At 49.5% G+C, this 19,825-nt stretch overlaps 1 protein-coding gene across 3 annotated transcripts; it reads left to right on the top strand.

Annotated features, from left to right (window-relative positions):
- Positions 1 to 9,101: 9,101 nt before the first annotated feature.
- On the top strand, positions 9,102 to 19,558 carry P2RX5 (purinergic receptor P2X 5). Of its 3 annotated transcripts, none has more exons than XM_064394874.1 (12): positions 9,102 to 9,555; positions 12,196 to 12,346; positions 12,703 to 12,822; positions 13,736 to 13,811; positions 14,133 to 14,229; positions 14,589 to 14,669; positions 15,172 to 15,310; positions 15,894 to 16,030; positions 16,292 to 16,385; positions 16,880 to 16,945; positions 17,285 to 17,367; positions 17,725 to 19,558. In XM_064394874.1, the coding sequence occupies exons 1-12, from the start codon at positions 9,419 to 9,421 to the stop codon at positions 17,798 to 17,800; spliced, it is 1,257 nt and encodes a 418-aa protein (XP_064250944.1). In that variant the 5' UTR covers positions 9,102 to 9,418; the 3' UTR covers positions 17,801 to 19,558. The 3 variants fall into 3 exon arrangements, with proteins under 3 accessions (XP_064250944.1, XP_064250945.1, XP_064250946.1); XM_064394875.1 differs by having other exon boundaries at positions 9,114 to 9,555; positions 12,703 to 12,774; XM_064394876.1 differs by lacking the exons at positions 9,102 to 9,555; positions 12,196 to 12,346; positions 12,703 to 12,822 and adding an exon at positions 12,852 to 13,222.
- The last annotated feature ends 267 nt before the right edge of the window (positions 19,559 to 19,825 follow it).

Genomic DNA, 19,825 nt, shown 5'->3' with positions numbered 1-19,825 from the left:
TGAGGAGGGTCCGGGGGCGCTCCGCGGGGACCCCGCCGCTCCCTGGGCAGCCCGTGCCCCGCTGGGGCCGGTCTGTCCCACCGGGAGCACCGACAGAACCGGGGACACGGCCTCAGCTGCGGCAGGCATAGGCTGGGTATTAGGGGAAAAAATCACCAAAAGGATAATGAAGCACCGGAACGCTCTTCCCAGGGAGGGGAATCGGCATCTCTGGGTGTGTTCAAAAAAAGAATGGACGTGGCACTCGGTGCTGTGGTGAGGTGTGAGGGCGTGGGTTGGACTCGATGACCTTAGAGGTGTCTTGGAAACTCATTATTCTGTGATTCCGTGATTCCATGATTCCGTGATTCTGTAATTCCGTGATTCTGTGGTGCCGGCGCTGCTCCATCCGCACTCTGCAACGGCAGAATAAATTAATTTATACCCCTGTGTTGTGTACCTCTGCAGGGAATACAGCCCTGTGTGTGTGTTACACCTGTGTGTTACACCTGTGTACACTGAAAATTAATTTATACCCCTGTGTTGTGTAGCTCTGCAGGGAATATACAGGTGTGCGTGTTACACCTGTGTACACTGAAAATTAATTTATACACCTGTGTTGTGTACCTCTGCAGGGATTACAGCTGTGTGTGTTACACCTGTGTGCGCTGAAAATCAATTTATACCCCTGTGTTGTGTATCTCTGCAGGGAATACAGCCCTGTGTGTGTGTTACACCTGTGTGCGCTGAAAATTAATTTATACACCTGTGTTGTTGCTGTGACAGCAGAATAAATTCATTTATACACCTGTGTTGTGTATCTCTGCAGGGAATACAGCCCTGTGTGTGTTACACCTGTGTGTTACACCTGTGTATGCTGAAAATCAATTTATACCCCTGTGTTGTCACTGCAATAGCAGAATAAATTAATTTATACCCCTGTGTTGTGTATCTCTGCAGGGAATACAGCCCTGTGTGTGTTACACCTGTGTGTTACACCTGTGTATGCTGAAAATCAATTTATACCCCTGTGTTGTCACTGCAATAGCAGAATAAATTAATTTATACCCCTGTGTTGTGTACCTCTGCAGGGAATACAGCCCTGTGTGTGTTACACCTGTGTACACTGAAAATTAATTTATACACTGTGTTGTTGCTGTGACAGCAGAATAAATTCATTTATACACCTGTGTTGTGTATCTCTGCAGGGAATACAGCCCTGTGTGTGTTACACCTGTGTGTTACACCTGTGTATGCTGAAAATCAATTTATACCCCTGTGTTGTCACTGCAATAGCAGAATAAATTAATTTATACCCCTGTGTTGTGTATCTCTGCAGGGAATACAGCCCTGTGTGTGTGTTACACCTGTGTACACTGAAAATTAATTTATACACTGTGTTGTTGCTGTGACAGCAGAATAAATTAGTTTATACCCCTGTGTTATGTACCTCTGCAGGGAATACAGCCCTGTGTGTGTTACACCTGTGTGTTACACCTGTGTGCACTGAAAATCAATTTATACCCCTGTGTTGTGTAGCTCTGCAGGGAATACAGCCCTGTGTGTGTGTGTGTTACACCTGTGTACACTGAAAATTAATTTATACACTGTGTTGTCGCTGCGACAGCAGAATAAATTAATTTATACCCCTGTGTTGTGTATCTCTGCAGGGAATACAGCCCTGTGTGTGTGTTACACCTGTGTATGCTGAAAATTAATTTATACACCTATGTCGTGTAGCTCTGCAGGGAAGGCAGCCGTGTGTTACACCTGTGTGCACTGAAAATTAATTTATACCCCTGTGTTGTGTACCCCTGCAGGGAATGCACACATGGCAGAGGCTGGAATAGCTGATCTTTAAGGTCCCTTCCATCCCCAGCGTTCTGTGTGTTCATGTGTGCTGGATGCTTTGTGTGAGGAGACGGGGACGAGGGAAGAGATGAGAATCTTGACTCCATGTTTCAGAAGGCTGGTTTATTATATTATGATATATATTATATTAAAATGCTATATTGGAACTGTACTATAAAGAATAGAAAAGGATCCATCAGAAGGCTGGAAAGAACAGGAATGGAATGATAACAAAGGCTCGTGACTCCCAGAGAGCCCGAGCCAGCTGACTGTGACTGGCCATTAATTAGAAACAACCAACATGCCCCAATCTCAGCTGCACCTGTTGCACCCCACAGTTATTTAATAACTGCAGCAGTTATTATATAATTTATATAATAACTGCAGCACACAGATATTGTTTACATTTCTTCCCTGAGGCTCTGAGCTCCTCAGGAGAAAAAAATCCCAGCAAAGCATTTTTCATAAAATATCCTGGCTGCATTCATGTATTCTATACACGTGTGAAAACAGGATTTATTTCAGGGCAGGGAGGCTCCAGGGCACGTTCAGTGCCCGGTCAGGCTGTGCCCTGCCCTGCCCTGCCCTGCCCTGCAGCGCTGCGTGGCCAGGGGTGATGCTCTTTCCTTTCATCCATCCTTTATCCGTGCCCGCGGGCTCAGCAGAGGTTCTGCAGCTCTCCTGCCCCCTCCAGCAGCTGCCTGACTCTCGGAGCCCTGCAGGTTTCGGGGTGGCTGTCGCAGCTGTCACTCGGCTTGGGGACAGGGGACGCAGCTTGGTGGCAGCACAGCACTGCAGCCTGAGCCCCTCGCTGGAAAGCAGTTGGTGTTTTGTTCCCTTCGTGTTTCCCATTGTTCTTGCAAAGTTTAAAGAGCTGTTCTGCTGGGAAAAAAAAAAAAAAAAAAAAAAAACAAAAAACAAAAACCCAGAGGGCAATATCTCCAGCAGAGTTCCACCTGAACGCTCAGGTTGTCCTGGGCCACACAGGCAGCCTGGACCTTCCCTCGGGGCAGCAACAACTGAGACATCCTGGTGGGTTTGCTGAGCCCAGAGAAGAAATCAAGTCCCAGAGTTAAATTCTGCACTTTTTCTGCCTCTGAGTTTAGAGAAATCAGGTTTTACTATGGGACGGAAGCAGAGGGAGGATATTTGTCACTGCAGAGCAGAGAATATTTAGAGTTCTGTGTGGAACTCTTGTGCTGGTGCAGTTAAAGCAGAGGCGTCCTGTTCTTTCAGGGATTTCATCCTGAATGCTCCCTTTTCCCTACTGAACACAGGGAAATCTTTAATTCTTTAATCTGAGAGACTGACCCTGGTGATTTATCTGCTGCAGGTTATCAGTAATTGCAATTTGGATGGTTTGGGGAAAAAAGATGCCTGGCCAGGCCTTGTGTTCTTCCAGTGAAATGATCTCAGGCCCCCTTTGTGGATTCCAAAGGAAGTCAAGGATGGACACTTGGTAATGTTCCTTTCTCTGTCTCCTATTTTTGTGGTGATTTTATTTATTTCTGTCATGTTTGGTTGACCATAAACCCCACAGATCTAATGTGTGTTTGTAGACAGCAGCAGAATAAACAAAGATTTCTCATTCAGACCTTCAGAAGACAAAATAGTTCCTGTCTCCTCTGGCCTAACCAATATTGCCTGGTGGAAAAATAACAAACAATCCTTCTCTCCTTTATTTTTCTAGTTTCTTCTCTGAATTAAGCTTCCTTCATTACTTGGATGCCTTTTCTTGTCCCTCATGGCTCTCAAGGAGGTCAGCTCTTGCAGTGGGTAATGCTATTTTTCCTTTTTAGATGGTTTTTTTTTCCCCTAAATGCATGACAGAGCTCTGTGACTTGTAATTTCCTGCGAGTGCCATCGACCATTTAATTCTTTGCAATCACTGCAGCAGATGCCAAACACATTTGCAGTAATTGGATGGCACTTAAGGGATTAGCCAAGACTGCCAACACTCAACCCATCCAAACCTCAGCTGGCTTTTTGTGAGGTTTCCATGGGAGCCTGGCCGTGTCTGCTGCTAAATTTATTTGCAATCTACATCTTGAATAAAGTGCCCTGTGCAGGAGCCTGCCTGCGTGGCCCTGGCTTTGTGGCGTGGCTGTGGCATCTCCCTGAGGGACAGAAAGTTGGCAAATGCCTCCCTCAGGGTCAGGAGCCACCCGTCCCACCAGGTGAAGGAGCTGGCAGCACTTTGGGCCAGGTGCTGTGGGAGAGCAGCTGCTGCAGATGTCCCAGAGGCTCTGGAGCTGCCAGCACGGTTCACGACCTTTCTCTCTGCCTCATGCAAAGGTGGCAGAGGGTTTGCAGAGCCACAAGTTCCTGCTTTCATCTCTGTGGGCCCCCTCACTCATCCAGCTTTGCATTTCTTCACAGTTTTGTGCCTCCCGCAGGAGGACAGGATGTGATTTGTGATGCTGCCTCTGTCGGGGATGTCACCAGCTGCTTGTGGCTCCGTCACCCAGCAGGAAGGTCCCCAAACTTTGGGTTTCCCTGGTGGGCTCAGGAGCTGCCAGGTTTGTGGGCAGAGCTGTGAGAAGGTGTCTGCAGGGGAAAGGGAGCTCAGCTCAGCAGGAGAAGGCCATCAGTACTTCATTATAAAGCACAGGGCATGGCATTGATGCTTCAGGTTTTAACTTTTATATTTTTCAGGTTCTGTGCTGCTTTAGTGTGCAGTTCTGAATTTCACATTAGGGGATGGTGAGCTCTGCACAGAGCAGGGAGACAAAACAATTCCTGCTCCAGCTGGTCACCAAGGGCAAATGATCCAAATCTCAGCCCAAGAGCACAAACAGCGTGGGCTGAAGAGAGGAAAACAGGAAGGATGGGACTTGATATCCTAAAGCTGTAACTGGACAATGAACTGCCATCTGCACATGGAGCAGAGCTGATCACAGGGAGAGACCCTGTGACCATCGTGCATTTTGGGACCATTTGGGTTCATCTTGGGTTCATTTTGGGACCATTTTGGGACCATTTGGGTTCATCTTGGGTGCAGCCCTGGTTGGGCTCTTGTGCTGCCCAAGGTGGATCCATGGAGGAGATCCTTTCAATAAATCTCTATTTTGTTCTTTAGCTCTGTCCAGCCTCCATTCTAGGTCAGCCTGCACGAGGTGAGGGATCAGAGAGGAGCCATGCAGAGCCTTGCTGGGCTCCAGGGCCTTTGGGGCAGCTTTGTTTGGAGGGTAATTGAATTGTAGCTCTAAAGAGACATTTCCTGTCCTCATTAAGGCGGGCTCCACGAGCTGAGTGATGCTGCAGAGCCACAAACAGATTTCTCTGGCTCCCCCAGCCCCAGCTTGGCTAAGCTGGACCTGGCTGGTCTGTGCAGCACAGCTGGACACATCAGGCTCCTGCTGAACTGGGACCAGCTGGGTACAGCATCGGGGTCACACTGGTTCAGAGCACTCCTGGGGAGAGCTCGGGTGCCAGGCTGGCACTTTTCCCTCTGGGGTCAGGTCTGAGTAGCTCCTGTGTTTTCCTGGGGCTGCAAGGAGTTGCCAGCTGGGTAACCAGGGTGGGGACACATTCCAGACTTCCCAGCTGTGTCTGTGAGGAAGGTGAAGGAAGGGGTGAAGGGTTCTCCTCAGGACTTCCCTGAAGGAAGGGGTGAAGGGTTCTCCTCAGGATTTCCATAAAGGAAGGGGATGAAGGGTTCTCCTCAGGACTTGCAGCAAGGTAAGAGCTGGCAGAGGTACCAAACCAGGACCAATTTCATGTTTTTGTGTTACCAAAGTAGTAAATGCTGTTCTGTTGGGTGTATTCAAGAGCAGGGTTTCACCTTTAAATCAGTGCTTAATGTGAATACACTTTTTATTAAACCCCTTCAGCTTTCAGGCTTTGATTCAACATTCTTTTATTTCCCAGTGATGCTTTTATTGTCTGACCTTAGGAGGTGAATTCACTGCACCACAGCACAGCTATCCTTGCACTCAGTCTCTCAGCAGTGTTTTATGTGCACTTTTATTAATTTCTCTTACCTGATTCAGTGCCAGCTCCCTCACAGAACAGGGCATGATGGCTTGGTTTCATTAGATGTGCACTATTTTTCCTTCTCTGATCCTCTTCCTCAAGCACTTTCCCTTCCTGGGCTGGGGGAGAGAGCAGTGGGTAAATGCTCCAGCTAATAATAACAACATTCCTGCACTCTGCATGGGAGATTCAGGACCTGGGGAGGAACATGGAACACATTCAAAGGCTGAAAATGGCTCTGCTGGAAGTGGAGAGCTGAATCAAAGACAGAATCTGTTCTGCAACGTCAGCACTCTCCCATCTCCCTTCTCTTCCTACAGACAGTTCTGTGCATTGGGACAGAAACTCTCCCCACAATTCCATTTCCACTGAGGCTGGGTGTGCAGGATGATAGGAGGATGAAGAGTGGCTAATTGACCCAGCCAAGGATTACAAGAGGAGCTGAACAGAGCATTTTCCTCCATGGGCTCCACACATTTCGTTTCTTGTTCTTGCCTCCAAACCCATCACCTTCAGAGAGCAGCTCCTGTCTGATGTTACTGATTTCTGGGGGCATGAGCTGAGCTTTGAAGCAACTTCCTCTCTCAACTTTGACTCTTCACCTTGTTTTTTTGCATGACAAGAAATGTGAAAACTGAATGACTAATGTGGAGAGCTGACCTCTGCCTTTTCTCTGATCATTTCCCTGCCAAATCCCCTCTTTCCTTCCTCCCTGTCTCTATTTCAGGCTCTGCTCTGGCGCCTGTTTCTGACAGAAGATGGATCTGCACCACTCAAACCCTTACTGCAGGAGCATTTCAGTGCTGCAAAAACATCTCAGCATTTCTGAGCCAGGCTGTGGGAGCAGGGTGGGGTTCAGTCAGTGCCTGGAGGGAGCATTTGGCACTGGGAGTGACCAGGATGAGTGCCCAAAAACCCAAAACCCACCATGGTGAATCACAACTGTCCTGGCCAGAGCTGCCTGCAAAGCACATGCTCTGTTTGGGTGTAATTTAAAGACATTATTGGGCTGATCTTGAAATCTTTCCAGTGTCAGATGTGACCTTGCAGCATTTCAAATGCCCCTGGATCAGGGCAGAGGTTGAAAATTTGATTTTCACAGCCCTTCAGGTGGCATTTAGAGGCTGAGATCAGCCTGGGGCAGCTGGGCAGTGACAGGTGGAGGGAAAGTAGATGAGGAGCAGTCTGGGCATCCTGTGAGTATTTGTGGATTATGAGGAGGCAATCACTGTCAGCAGTGTGAGGAATTAAATAGAGGTGTGACATGGCAGGAATTGAAAGGGGGAAAAATAGAAAGGAGAAGTTTCAGTCGTGGAGGAGAAATACTCCCTGTGAGAATTCCCAGACTGAGCAAACAGTCCTTGTGGGAATGGAGCAGCACTGGGGTTTTTTTTGTTTTCTGGGGATTTTTTTTTTTTTCCTTCATGGGAAATCCAAGATGTGGAACTCAAAAAGGGAAATACCTTGCAGTGAAGATTCAGCCTCTGTCCCACGAGAAGAACTGGGAGATTCTACATTATTTGCATCTTTAACTGGTGACAATCAGACTTTGTTGGGTTATCTAGTCCCTGCTATGGATCTGCTTTTGTTTGAACATCCACAGACACTTTGACAAACCCAGCAGTAGACTTGATTTCCAGGCCAGGGAAAAAAAACCCAAAACCCAAGGCTGTGAAAACCAGGTGATAAAAACAACACCCAAGAGCGTGCCACAAAGCCCCAGTTAAATTGTTTTTGCAGCTCAGTGCGAGCCAAACTTCTGCAGCAAGAGCATTGTCAGCAAAAATTGAGCTTGTGCTGAGCAGTGTTCTGAGGCATATTTGATATAAATGGAAACTTTTTATTCCAAAACATCTATTCCACCTGTGCCTCTGCTGATGCCTCCAAAACCGCAAGAAGATATCAGTTTTATATTCTCATTTTATTTTCATTTAGTGATCAAACGTGGTTTACATCTTCAGGCCTCGCCTAGAGCAGAACATTTCTCGCTCTAGGGATTTTTTTTTTAACCTGTCTCAGATTAATTGACCTGGAAAATAACTGCAAAGGCTCAGGGCAGCCAGCAGGTTACCTCGAGGCCACAGGCAGGTTTGTGTTCTAGTTTTGCAGAGAACAAAGAGAGAAAAGAGAAAGGTTTATTTCCTTTAGCAGAGGAAAAGGGGAGAAAAATTTCTTTCTCCTTGCAGAGGAACTCCAGGGATGGCTCCTGGATGAGGGATAAAATGAGTTCTTAGTTCCTTGTGACGCTGGTTGTGATTCTCCTGTGATTTGGAGCTACTTCATTAAAAACCAGATCCATCTGCTTAAATTTGATGTGGAATTTAAGGAGGATGAAGGACAACGTTTTCATACAGCCTGAGACCTTAAAATGATTTTCCCAGGGAAGGGATTTGTCCAGGGCAGTTTCTTCGTTTTTCTGCCTAATAGAAATAAAAGGAGATACAGGAGCACAGTAATTGTTATTGGCAAACGGAGGTCAATTACAGGAAATTATATTTCTTGAAATGAGTTTAGCAGCTCCTGGCTCCCTCTGTTATTCATTCTGCAGAGAGCTGGGGAGCAGAGGCAGCTGCTGTGTCACTGCCCCTGGCCTGGTGCTCCCTCGTGACCCAGGATGGGACTGGGGCAGCCCCAGGAGCCTCAGGAAACCTCATGGAACTGGGATCTGGAGCTCTTGCTGCATGGAGGGGCATTTGGGGTAAGGTGAGACAGGCTGGGCTGGGAGCTTCTTGCCCACATTCCTTCCTGAAGCAAACCCAGGCTGCTCATCTTTGTCACCTCTGCTTGGTTCCTCATGTTTTCCTGGAAAGCAGTAATTTATCCTTAGGCACATGCAGAATTTATTAATTTTCTTAATTTGGGTTTTGGTGGGAAGGAGTGGGGACCAGGCAGGTGTTTTGGCTGACTCTCAAGGACCTTGGTTCTCACTGCTCAACACTTAAGAAATCAAAAATTTACCCCAGTGTGTTGTCATCCTGTAAAGGCTGAGGAAAAGCTTTAATCACTGAGAAATGGTGAGAGGCTGTGCCTGTGCCCCCTGGGGTGCTGCAGCTGGGCTCTGCTCTCTGTGACAGTGGCAGGAGCCAGGGAAGGGCTGCAGCTGGCTCAGGGAGGGTCAGGGTGGGCATCAGGAAAGGCTGGGCACCCTCTGCTCTGCCAGAGAGTGCTGGGCACTGCCAGGCTGCCCAGGGAATGGGCACAGCCTGCCAGAGCTCCAGGAGCGTTTGGAAACACTGCCAGGCACAGGGGTGACACGTTTTGGGGGTGTCTGTGCAGGGCTGAGGGTTGGACTGGGTGGTTCTTGCTGGTCCCTTCCAGCCCAGCACATTCTGTGGCTGTGTGAGCACGGCTTTGTGCTATTCAATTCTAAATATTTTCTGGGGGAAAAGAATGAAACCTGGGGGAGAGAGGGGCTATCCCCAGGGATGAATCAGCTCAGGAAGGATGTGACTCAGTGCAGGGGCTGCCTCCCGACTGAGCTGCTGCCGGAGAGCAGCTGAGGGAGGAGGAGGAGGAGGAGGAGGAGAGCAGGGCTGGTGTGTCAGGTTTCCATGCACTGCACGTGTGGGTGGTGCGAGCTCTGCCTGCTCCAGCCACCGAGCGAGCCGGGAGCATGGGGCAGGTGGCTTGGAAGGCTTTATTTCTGTCTCTTTTCGATTATAAAACGGAGAAATACGTCATTGCCAAGAACAAGAAGGTGGGGGTCCTCTACCGAGTGGTGCAGCTCTCCATCCTGGCTTACCTGGTGGGGTAAGAATCACCCTCTGCTTCATGTTTTGCTGTGATAAGGATGGGTTTGTGCTGTGATAAGGATGGGGTTTGCTGTGATAAAGATGAATTAGGGTACTCTGCATGCCTGCTATGCCTCCTGATTTCGATGCAGATCATCAGACAGGTTTATACAGCTGCATTTTGTAGTGTCTAATAGGTTATATCTGATTTTTTATCTGCTAGGGATGGCTAGATTCAGCTCTACTTTTCAGATTAGGGTCGGGTTAAAAATAGACCCAGTGACTATGGCTTTGTACTGCATTATTTATGCTTTTATTTCTATATTTTGTGGGAATGGTGCCAAACTCTACTGCTTGACTCCTCAGGAAAAATGAGCATTATCATCCCTGGTGCTGAGCCCTGGGGCACACCTGTGTTTTCTGCACAGCATCATGACCTGCTCAGGTGCAGAGGGGAGGGCAGCAAGCAGAAAATGGGAGATTTCTGTGCTGGAGTGGGCTGCAGCAGCCGGGCTGTGGGGGCTGAGGCAGCAGCAATGTCAGCTGCTTTGCATTCATTTCAGAGCAGGGCAGCTTGGCTCAGGAACAGCCTGGGAAAGGCCCAGTTGTGCAGCACACTGGTCACACTGGTGTGTGCTGGGCACAGGGATGGTCCCTGCAGGCTCAGACCTGGAATTATCCAGCCTGTGCTGTTGATTCTTGGGTTTCTGAGGCTTTTTAGTTTGTGACACCTAACTGTCCCCTCGCTGTCTGTGCCTCTGGTCCCTTCACCTTTCCCACACCTCGTGTTTCCACTGATTAAATATAGCAGAGTCATTTTTACGTGCTGGGTGTATTTATAGAAAGCTGTGCAGCCCCAGAGCCTGCTCCAGGGAGCAGAGCAGCTCCCCAGCAGCCTGGCACGGGCTGGATGAAGGAGAAATCCTGAGAGAGCATTGCTGAGGGCTGCCAGAGACACAGCACGGACAGGGCAGGCTTGTTTTCCTCCCTTGGCATCTGTGGCCTCCTGCACACCCCTGGCACTGTCACTGATGGTCCTTTCAGTGACCCCTTTGTGCCTTTTGCAGGATCTTGTCCCTGTTCACAGCCTGGCTTGGGGTGGGGATCCTCCAACCCTTCTGGGCTATTTCTGGGATGCAGCTGCCATTGCTTCATTGATTCACCGCAGAAAATGTGCAGGGATCTGCTTTGAGCCCTCCTGGGAGAGGAAATCAGTGTTCTTGAGAGTAGGAAACTTCCCAGGGTGGGGGTGAAAAACCAGGTTCACTCTCCTGTAGAAATGTAAAAGTTTAATAACGGACAACAGGAGACAAAGAAAATAAAGCAAACAATTCAACGGCCAGGTGCCTCTTGGCATTCCACCAGGAGCACCCTGGCTGTTTCAGAAACAGCCTTTATTTACCATTTCTATTGCATCAGCCTGTTGCACGTTAATAAACAACTATGCATATTGAAACTTTCCCCCCAGACCAGTTAACGTGTTCCAAGAATTGTTTGGAATGGTCCTCAGGGCTGCCTTTTTAGAGCATCTGCATTTCTTGGTGGTGGTTTTAGTCCATTCTTATCATCACCCCCAGTTTGGGCTTTGGTCCATACTTTCTGCTGATGGTAAGGGTTGTCAGTTGCCATATCAATAGCAGGGGTCTTCTTCTTGTGTTCACTGAGTGTTATCCCAACCAAGCAGGCAATTTAAGAATGCTTATATCAGCTATTTCACTACCCTGTCTAACAGAAATATAAACTATAAACCAGTTCCTAAACAGGAATGAAAACTATAAAACTATATCTTTATAGCAAAGTTACTTTAACATTATACATATAGCATCCGTTTTAATATTTGGGAAAAGCAATATTTTAAGATGTATTTATAGCAGTGGGGAGTGTTCCTGTGCGGGTTTGTCACACGTGGCAGGTGAGGGGCTGTGTGCCACCAGTGCTGCTCAGCCCCTGCCCCTCCCTGTGGGCAGGAGAGCCTGGGAAGGGGAGCTGTGCCACAGATTCAGCCTCCCTCCCTCTCCCAGCCCTCAGCTTCTTCAAGGGTGACTTATTGTCCTCACAGGTGATGTTAGCAGTATTGTGGGGGAGCTGGGAGTGTTTCATTTGGCCAGAGGATTTCACCCAGGGAAATGGAGCTCCTGCTGCTTCCAGTGGAGAGAAGGAGGCAAAGCCTTTCCCTGGATGGCTCAGGAGCTCTCCCAGGGTGCAGCCAGGCTGTTCCCATCACCCTGGCTCACAGAGGAGCTGGATCCAGCTGGGAATATCCCCTGCAGGATTCTGCCAGGCATCCCCAGCTCAGCTGCAGGGATCTCCCAGCCTGCTCTGTTGCTGGCTGCCAGCTCGGTGTCTGTGTGCTGAGGTGAGAGTTCTGCACTTGTGAACCTGCAAAAGCCTCCCTTGGTTTTCATCTTGAGAAAGACACAGCCCTGCTCTTCCTTTCCCTTTCTGAGGTTGCTGAGTGTAGCACAGATGGAGGCTTTGGTTTCTTACCTCACGACCTGTTGTTACACATTCCTCCACTGTTGGCAAGCACAGCTCATGTCCAGGAGTTTATCCTTTATTAGCAGTTGCAGAGGGTTTGGTGTCATTGGCATGTTTTGATTTGACCTTGGTGTGAATTTCTCTCTGTCTGACAGCCCCTAACGCTGCTGTGTTCACGCAGGTGGGTGTTTGTGGTCAAGAAAGGCTACCAGGACACAGACACGTCCCTCCAGAGCTCCGTCATCACCAAGCTGAAAGGGGTGGCCTTCACCAACACCTCGGAGCTGGGGGAGAGGATTTGGGATGTTGCAGACTATGTCATCCCTCCCCAGGTTGGCATCACCCCTGTGGGTGCTGGAGTGATCTGTCCAGGTCTGCCCTGTGAATTAGCAGGAGATGAAATACAAGAAAGTGATGTTGGAAGGGGTTTTCTGCTGTGAGTTTTTTATTTGAGATGCTGGGGGTGCTTTGCCCCTCCCCAGGACCGTGGGCTGGCTCTCATGGTTGTGTGTGCACCCACAGTGTGAGGGAATTCATCCAAACAAATATCCACAGAAAGGGTGATGTTGTATCTCAGCCTGAAAAGCCGTGGGGAGAGGGGGTTGCTCTCTTCTGAAGAGAGCCTCATGCTCCTTATTACAAATACTTTAAAAGTAAACCAATTTTTCTAACTCTTTGTTTATTGCAGGGTGAAAGTGTCTTCTTTGTCATGACAAATCTGATTGTGACCCCAAACCAGAGACAAGCCACGTGTGCTGAGGTAGGAAGAACTGAGCCCCTTGACCCCCAGACCCCTGCAAAGCCGGGGGTAAGAACTGACAGAGGACACTTCTGGAGCAACAAAGAAAGGAAGGATGAAAGACAAGTATTTTTTCCTGTAGTGTAAATGCTCAGTGTGGGAAATTACTGTAAAGCTGGGAGGCTCAGCTGTCTGCATTTCCAGAGGCATTGATGATGCAGAGCCTTCCTGACTTTAGGTGGTGTTGAATTTCTGCCCAGCTGGAGATGAGACCAGGCAGTGATTGCTCAGGGTTAGAAAAGGCCCTGGGAAAACAACTTTGATGTTACTCATGGTAGTTATGGGGAGAGGAGACTTTTTAAGGGCCCCGTCCTGGAAAGTGCTGAACATTCAGGCTCTGGTTACCTCCCAGACATGGTGTGGCTGCTCAGAACCTTCCAGAACATGCCCTGAAGGCCAAAGGCATGAGGTGCTTGTGTCATGTGGAATATCCTCTGTGGAGGTGTTTGGAGTGGGCTGGAGCCCGGGGAGGAGGAGTGTGGCTGTGCAGGGAGTGCTGTGCATGGAGCAGCTGGATTTTTGTCCATGGAGCAGCTGGATTTTCCATGTCACACCGGGGGCACAGCTGGCTTGGCCAGGCACTGCTGTCCTCTGGTGGCCTTGCAGCCAGGACAGGGGCACATTTGGGCCAGAGAACTTTGTGGCTTAGATCCAAGGTAGGGTTATCTTAAAGCAAAGTGGCCTCCTGCCTGGTTTTGGTGAGTGCTAGTGTTGGTTTTTTTCAGTCTGCCCCTCTCCAGACTGAGCAGAATCAAAATTGGGAGGGTGTGGCTGAATGCTGGTGCTCCTGGTGGTGGGATATGTTTGCATGACCCCCAGTTACCACTTCAGCTGTGTGGTTTTAGTGCTCACACAAATCCACCCCGCTTTCCCTGGCTCTGGTGTCCTGTCTCACTGTCACTTGTGTCCTTTCCCCCTGCAGAGTGCCAGCATTCCTGATGCCCTGTGTGACAAGGACACGGACTGCCTGGAAGGGGAAGCAGTGGTGGCTGGCAATGGTAAGGGAGATTGAGCTGTGTCTGGTGTCCCTCAGAGCCCTCAGCCTGGGCACACCCCCCAAATCTCAGATTCCAGAGAGCACCAAGGCCTTGCTTTCCTTTCCTCTCTTTTATTAAGATCCCTGCCTTGCTTACAGCTCTGTGCTGGCTGGGCCAGGGAACCCCAGGCTGCTCAGAGGCACAACAAGAGGGTGTTTGTTCTATCTGAGAGGCCCTTTCACAGCAGGGAGGAGAGGGAAAATCCTCTATTTTCACGTGCCCTGTAGGCAAGGAGAGGAGGTGACTGCTTGGTGTGACCTTTTCTGTGCTGTCTGCTCGCAGGGGTTAAAACTGGCCGTTGTTTGAAAGACAGGGGCAGCACCAGAGGGACTTGTGAGATACTGGCCTGGTGCCCAGTGGAGAAAAGATCCAAGCCCAAGTACGTGTCTGGTTTCCAAGCCTGGGTTGCTGGGCTTGTCTGTCCCCCAGGGCAGTTCCTGTGTCCCCTCTGCTTGGGTGCTTGCTGGAATGTTGGCTGCTCAGTGCAGGAGGGGCTCTGCAAGGCCCCCCTGGCAGGACTGGCCCTCTGCTCCCCCTGCTCCTCTCCCTGGCTGCTCCCAGCTCTCGGGGTGTCCCCTGGACCTGCACGCTCCTCACCAACCCCTTGCTGGCACTGTGGGGGAAGTGGCACAGCTGGCCTGGTGCCATCCAACCTACTGGATAAAGCTGCTTCTAAAATGGCAATTCAAGATTTCACATGTGGGCAGGGGACAAAGAGAACAAATCTTTCTCTTCCAGGAAACCACTTCTGGGCAGCGCAGAAAACTTCACTGTTTACATCAAGAACTCCATTCGCTTCCCCAAGTTTAAGTTCTCCAAGTAAGTGCCACAGGTTCCTGAGCTGCTGAGCTGCTCCTGCTCAATAGATACTTCCCCTCCTCCAGAAAAATAAAGTGCCTGGACAAGGCTGGCAAAAAAAACACAAATTAAAAAAAAAAATTAGTTTGCCTTTGCTGCTGCAATTTGAACAAACTAAAGCAGTGTAGAAATGTGCATGTCCTGGCTCTTGTCCTGGGCTCAGATTTCTACAATTGTGTTGTTTTCCCTTGAGAAAAACAGGTGGCCCTGGGGCAGCCTGGCAATCTGTTCTGTGTGAGTCCTTTCTTGAGCCCTGATTCAGCTGGCCAAGTCCTTTCCTGGCCAGTATGTAATTTTTGGGGGTCAGACTGCTTTCCCCAGGCCAGCAGCAGAGACACCCTCATGGTGACCCTCATGTGCACAGAGGGTGTTGGAGCAGCCTCTTGTCTCTGCAGTCCTGCTGCAGGCTCTGAAGGCAAGGAAAGAAGGAGCCAAGGTGGCTTTCCCTGTTTCCTCTGTGCAGGATGAACGTGCTGGCAACCAACAACGAGTCCTACCTGAAGAGCTGTCGGTACAGCCAGGAGCATCCCTACTGCCCCATCTTCGTGCTGGGCAACATCGTCCGCTGGGCTGGGGGCAACTTCCAGGAGATGGCCTCGGAGGTAGGAGTGCCCCGGGGCTCCTGGCTGCTGCCAGCTGGCTCCCTGCTCACTGGGAGGCTGTGAGGAGTCACTGCCCAGGGAGCTGCCTCCTGCACTGCACTGCAGAGGTGACAGTGTTTAAAGTCAAGCTGGTCCCATTTATCCTGTCCCCAGGGAATGGGGGTTCTCTAAAACAGCTGGTTGGGTCAGTTATTTCTATTCAGGGCTGCCCAAACTGCTGCTCTGCCAGCAGGGATTATTTGTTTCATTTCAACATTACTACAGTGCTGGTTTAAACCCAGAACTCTGGAAATTCACCCCCGCATAAAAGATCATATTCCCCACTGAAGTGTGGAATGGAATGAAATCAATGTCCTGGGATGAGGCACCTCAGGATACCAGCACAGGGAGAAGTGGGGTTGTACAGTAATAATGGGATTAATGTCACACATCTGAATCCCAGACAGGAATGTGTGCCCCCTTGTTTGACCAGAAGTGCAGCTGCTTCTTGCCCCTGGGACAAACCTGCCCAAGGGTCTGACAAACTTGAAGACACTTCAACTGAACTAAGCTTAAACAACTCACCCTGTCTCTCTCTTTTAAGGGTGGTGTGATAGGAATTCAGATTGAATGGAACTGTGATCTTGATAAAGCCCCTTCTGAATGTAATCCTCACTATTCTTTTAGCCGGCTGGATAACAAGTCTGCAGAAACCTCCATCTCTTCTGGGTACAACTTCAGGTGGGTACAGAGGAGGGCACGATGCAGTACAAGCTGGGCTGGGCTGCTTGGGCTTGCAGGTGCTGGAGGTTGGCAGTGGAGTGGCACCAGCCTGTGCCAGGCACTGCTGCAGCCGAGCACAGAGCGCTGCAGAGGAGAGAGGGAAGTAGGCAGTGCTCCTGGCAGGCTGAAGCTGGCTTTGAGAAGCTAACAGATCCCTGTGAAGGGATGAGAGACTTCAGAGGGGCAGGTGGAATTAAAGCCAGCATTGCTGTGTTCCAGGTTTGCCAAGTACTACCGGGATGCTCAGGGGGTCGACTACAGGACGCTCATTAAAGCCTACGGAATCCGCTTTGATGTGATGGTGAATGGCAAGGTGAGGGCAGCCAGGATGTCCCAGAGCCTGCAGGGAAAGGAACTGGGGAGAGGCAGCTCTGAGGTGAGCAGAGCCTCTCTGGTTTGTTGTAGGGAAGGGCTTTTCCCATCCATCCATGGGGAGTTAATCCCCGTCTAAGAGAGATCACCTGCAGTGCAGCTGAGCCTGCACCTCCTCTACTTAAAACCAGGCTCATGTAAAGCCCAACAGAAATAAGTGTGCCCCAGAGACTTTTTCCTTGTGCAAGCACTGCAGAGAGAGAAGAGGCCTAATCCAGGGGTGATGCAAGCTCAGAAATGCAGCCAGGGACAGTCAGATCTAAGACACAGAGACCTTCAGCCTCCAAGATTGCTCACTGCAAGTCCCCCGTGGTTGTGCCTGGGAACAAAACGCACCCAGGGGCAGCAGCAGCTTCCCCAGGGCAGTACCACACCCTTGAGTTTGTTTTGTGGGTTGTTCTCTCAGTGGTGACTTCATGACCTTTGTTCTTCCAGGCAGGGAAATTTAACATCATTCCCACCATTATCAACATCAGCTCAGGGCTGGCGCTCATGGGAGCTGTAAGTGAATGTTTTGTGTTAAAGTAACCCCAGGGGACCCAGACCCCAAATGGGATGAGAATGGGATGGGGGGCTTAAATCTTCTCCAGCAGAATCTTTACTACTCTGACTACTCAGCCAGGTGTGTCTGTGTCCTGTCTTAAAACCATTTGTTAATAAATCTGGTAGTCTAAACACCCCCACAGGCTGTAAATTATATATATATATACACCCTGGAAAATGCATTGAGAATGAAAGCAAACACAGTTTCTACAAGTTATCCTTTCATTAATGTTCATTTCTAATGAGATCAGAACACTTCCGTTTCAAAGATAAAACACAAGTTCTTTCCTTTTGCAGGGAGCTTTCTTTTGTGACCTGGTGCTGCTATATTTGATCAAGAAGAGCAACTTTTATCGAGGCAAAAAGTATGAGGAAGTCAAGTAAGTGGGCCTGGCTTTGTGTTAAAAATCGTGGCTTTTTGTTAAGAGAGATAGAAAAGGAGGAGATACAAGAGCCCAGTTCCAGGGAAATATTTTCTTCCAAATTATTTTGGCCAAGTTATTGGCTTCTTCTGTAATTCCTTGCTGCAGTGAGGCAGCAAAGGCAGCTGCTGTGTCATGGTTGGACTGGCAATGGCCTTGTGCTAAAAACTGAGGGTGAAATTGGGGCAGCTCCAAGAGCCTCGTGGGACTGAGATGTGGAAGGGCCTTTGGGGTAAGGTGAGACATGGCTGGGAAGATTTTTGCCTCCTGAAACAAACCCAGGCTGCTCATGCTGTCCCTGTGGCATTTCCCCAGGTCCAACTCCAGGAAATCCTTGTCGAGCCCTACGCTGAACGGGAACCAGAGCCCGGAGCAGCTCGACGGGCTCTAGGCACAGCTGGACTCCTGCTCCAGGAAATCCACACAGGTGTGGCATCACACCAGCACTGGGAGGTGGACATACCCCAGATCAGGCCTACTAAGATCAGGATTTCCAGAGGAAGAAACCTTCTCTAAAGACTGCATTTCTTCCCTGAGATTTCTCTGGGATCCTGAGCTTGCAACGTGTGTCGTCACTATGGATTTATAAAAGGATTTTTATGAAAGGAGAAAGAAGGCACCCAATGAATGTTTTTATCTCCACTGATAGATATATCTGTACTTATGCCAATAGCCAGCGCTGTCCTGTGGCTGTGCTTTGCTTCCACGTGGAGAAAAGCTGTGATGGGAGCACTTTGGGAAGGGCTGAAGCTGAAACCCAACCTGTCTCCTGCTCTGCTGCCGTGGCAGCCACCGCCTCCAGCTCCTGCCTGGGTGATGTGACATCAGCTGTGAAGCAGCAGGACTGCTCTGCTCAGGAAATGCAGGAAACGTGGCACTGGAGCAGCTCTTGGGGCTGGGGAAGGGGCTGTGATCCTGCAGGGGTGAGGCAGGGGGGACAGTCACTCTCGTGGGGGTTAATGCACTGAGGAGCAGCGTGGCCCTGGGAGCACCTGCACAGCTTCTGCCTCCTTCCTTCAGTGCCTGCTTTCGTTTGCTCAGGACTGTCCTTGCTGCATCACTGCCTGATTTCTCCTGTGGGCAGGCCTGGATGAGCCTCTGTTTCTCACAGCACACCCTGGCTGTGCTGCAGACTGAGAGGGCAGCTCTGCCAGGGCCACGGGCTGGGCCAGCCTCCTCCAAACACAACAGGGAAAATCAGAACATATCTGTCTGCTCCTTCAACACCAGTGACCTCTGGAAATACAAGTGCTTGTCTCTCAGCAGAATCAGTCTCCCTGCAGCCCATTTGGTCCATTTATCTCATGTGAGGATGTAACTAATCTCAGAAAAGGGCTTAAGGAGTATCTTTGTGTTCTGTACATGCTGCCCCATCACCCTGACTGGGATGAGGATTACCCATTCCAGCAAGCACCCTGTCCTGATGAAGATTAAATGTTTCTGTGCATGCTCTGAATACCAAAAGTTAAAGGGCTCCTGCTGCAGCATCAGGGAGCTGCTGCCATTGAGTGGCTGCACTAATGGCACCAGCAGCTGCACCCACCTCTGCTGTAACTTCTTTAAGGTTGTTACTGTGAGGTACAGCTTCATCCTAAATTAAAATTCACCTCTGATAGCAGTGGTAAACTCTGAACCCTGTCAGACAGCAAACCCCACCCAGCCTAGTTCCCCCCCTCTGCTTCTCTGTAGTGAGCCAAAAATGGGGCTAGAAAACAGAATGAAACTGGAATTCATTTAGGATAAGCTGTGTACCTTTGGTGCTCTCATCTCATCCAAAACCTTCTCTCCATGTCAGAAGTCTCCCCTCAAGGCAAACACACTGCACAGGAGTTCCCACCAGGCTTTTGACTGTCAGGGTTTAATTGGAGTTGAGTAATTTCTGGATGGTGAAACACACAGTGAACCCCCTGTGTGACATCAGGGCCTGGCACAACTCCTGGCAAGCAAGCAAAGCTGACTGTGCTCTGCTGAAACCATTGTTTTAACTTGCCAAAACATCCTCCTGTGAGAGGACCAAAGCTATTTCCTGAATCTAAAGTCTCCAGGCTCCCAGATCCCCTGGAAGGTTTCCTTTCTTTAGACTGTGTAACACAACTCCTACAACCCCTGCTGTTAATAAAACATAACCAGATTCCTTCTCAGGAGCTCATTTCTTGACTTTGACTTTTTTTTTTTTCTCCTTGTGTTCCATGTTCAGCAATAAAATGTGTCACTTTAGGCCAGTGCTCCCTGGGAGTGTTCTGTAAGTGTTTTTCCAGGTCACACCACCTTCTCTTGGTGATAGTGATGTGAGCACACCAATGAATCACTTATTTTTGCAGGAACAGGGCTATAGGGAAGGCTTTACCTGGATGGTGGGTGATGGATTTATCCCCTTTTGTGGCTTTTCTGGAGACCAGTGACAAGCACCTGTGAC

This window comes from Passer domesticus, chromosome 19, assembly GCF_036417665.1.
Source record: "Passer domesticus isolate bPasDom1 chromosome 19, bPasDom1.hap1, whole genome shotgun sequence".
In the NCBI taxonomy this organism is placed as follows: domain Eukaryota; kingdom Metazoa; phylum Chordata; class Aves; order Passeriformes; family Passeridae; genus Passer; species Passer domesticus.
This window is presented reverse-complemented; position numbering and strand designations above follow the sequence as displayed.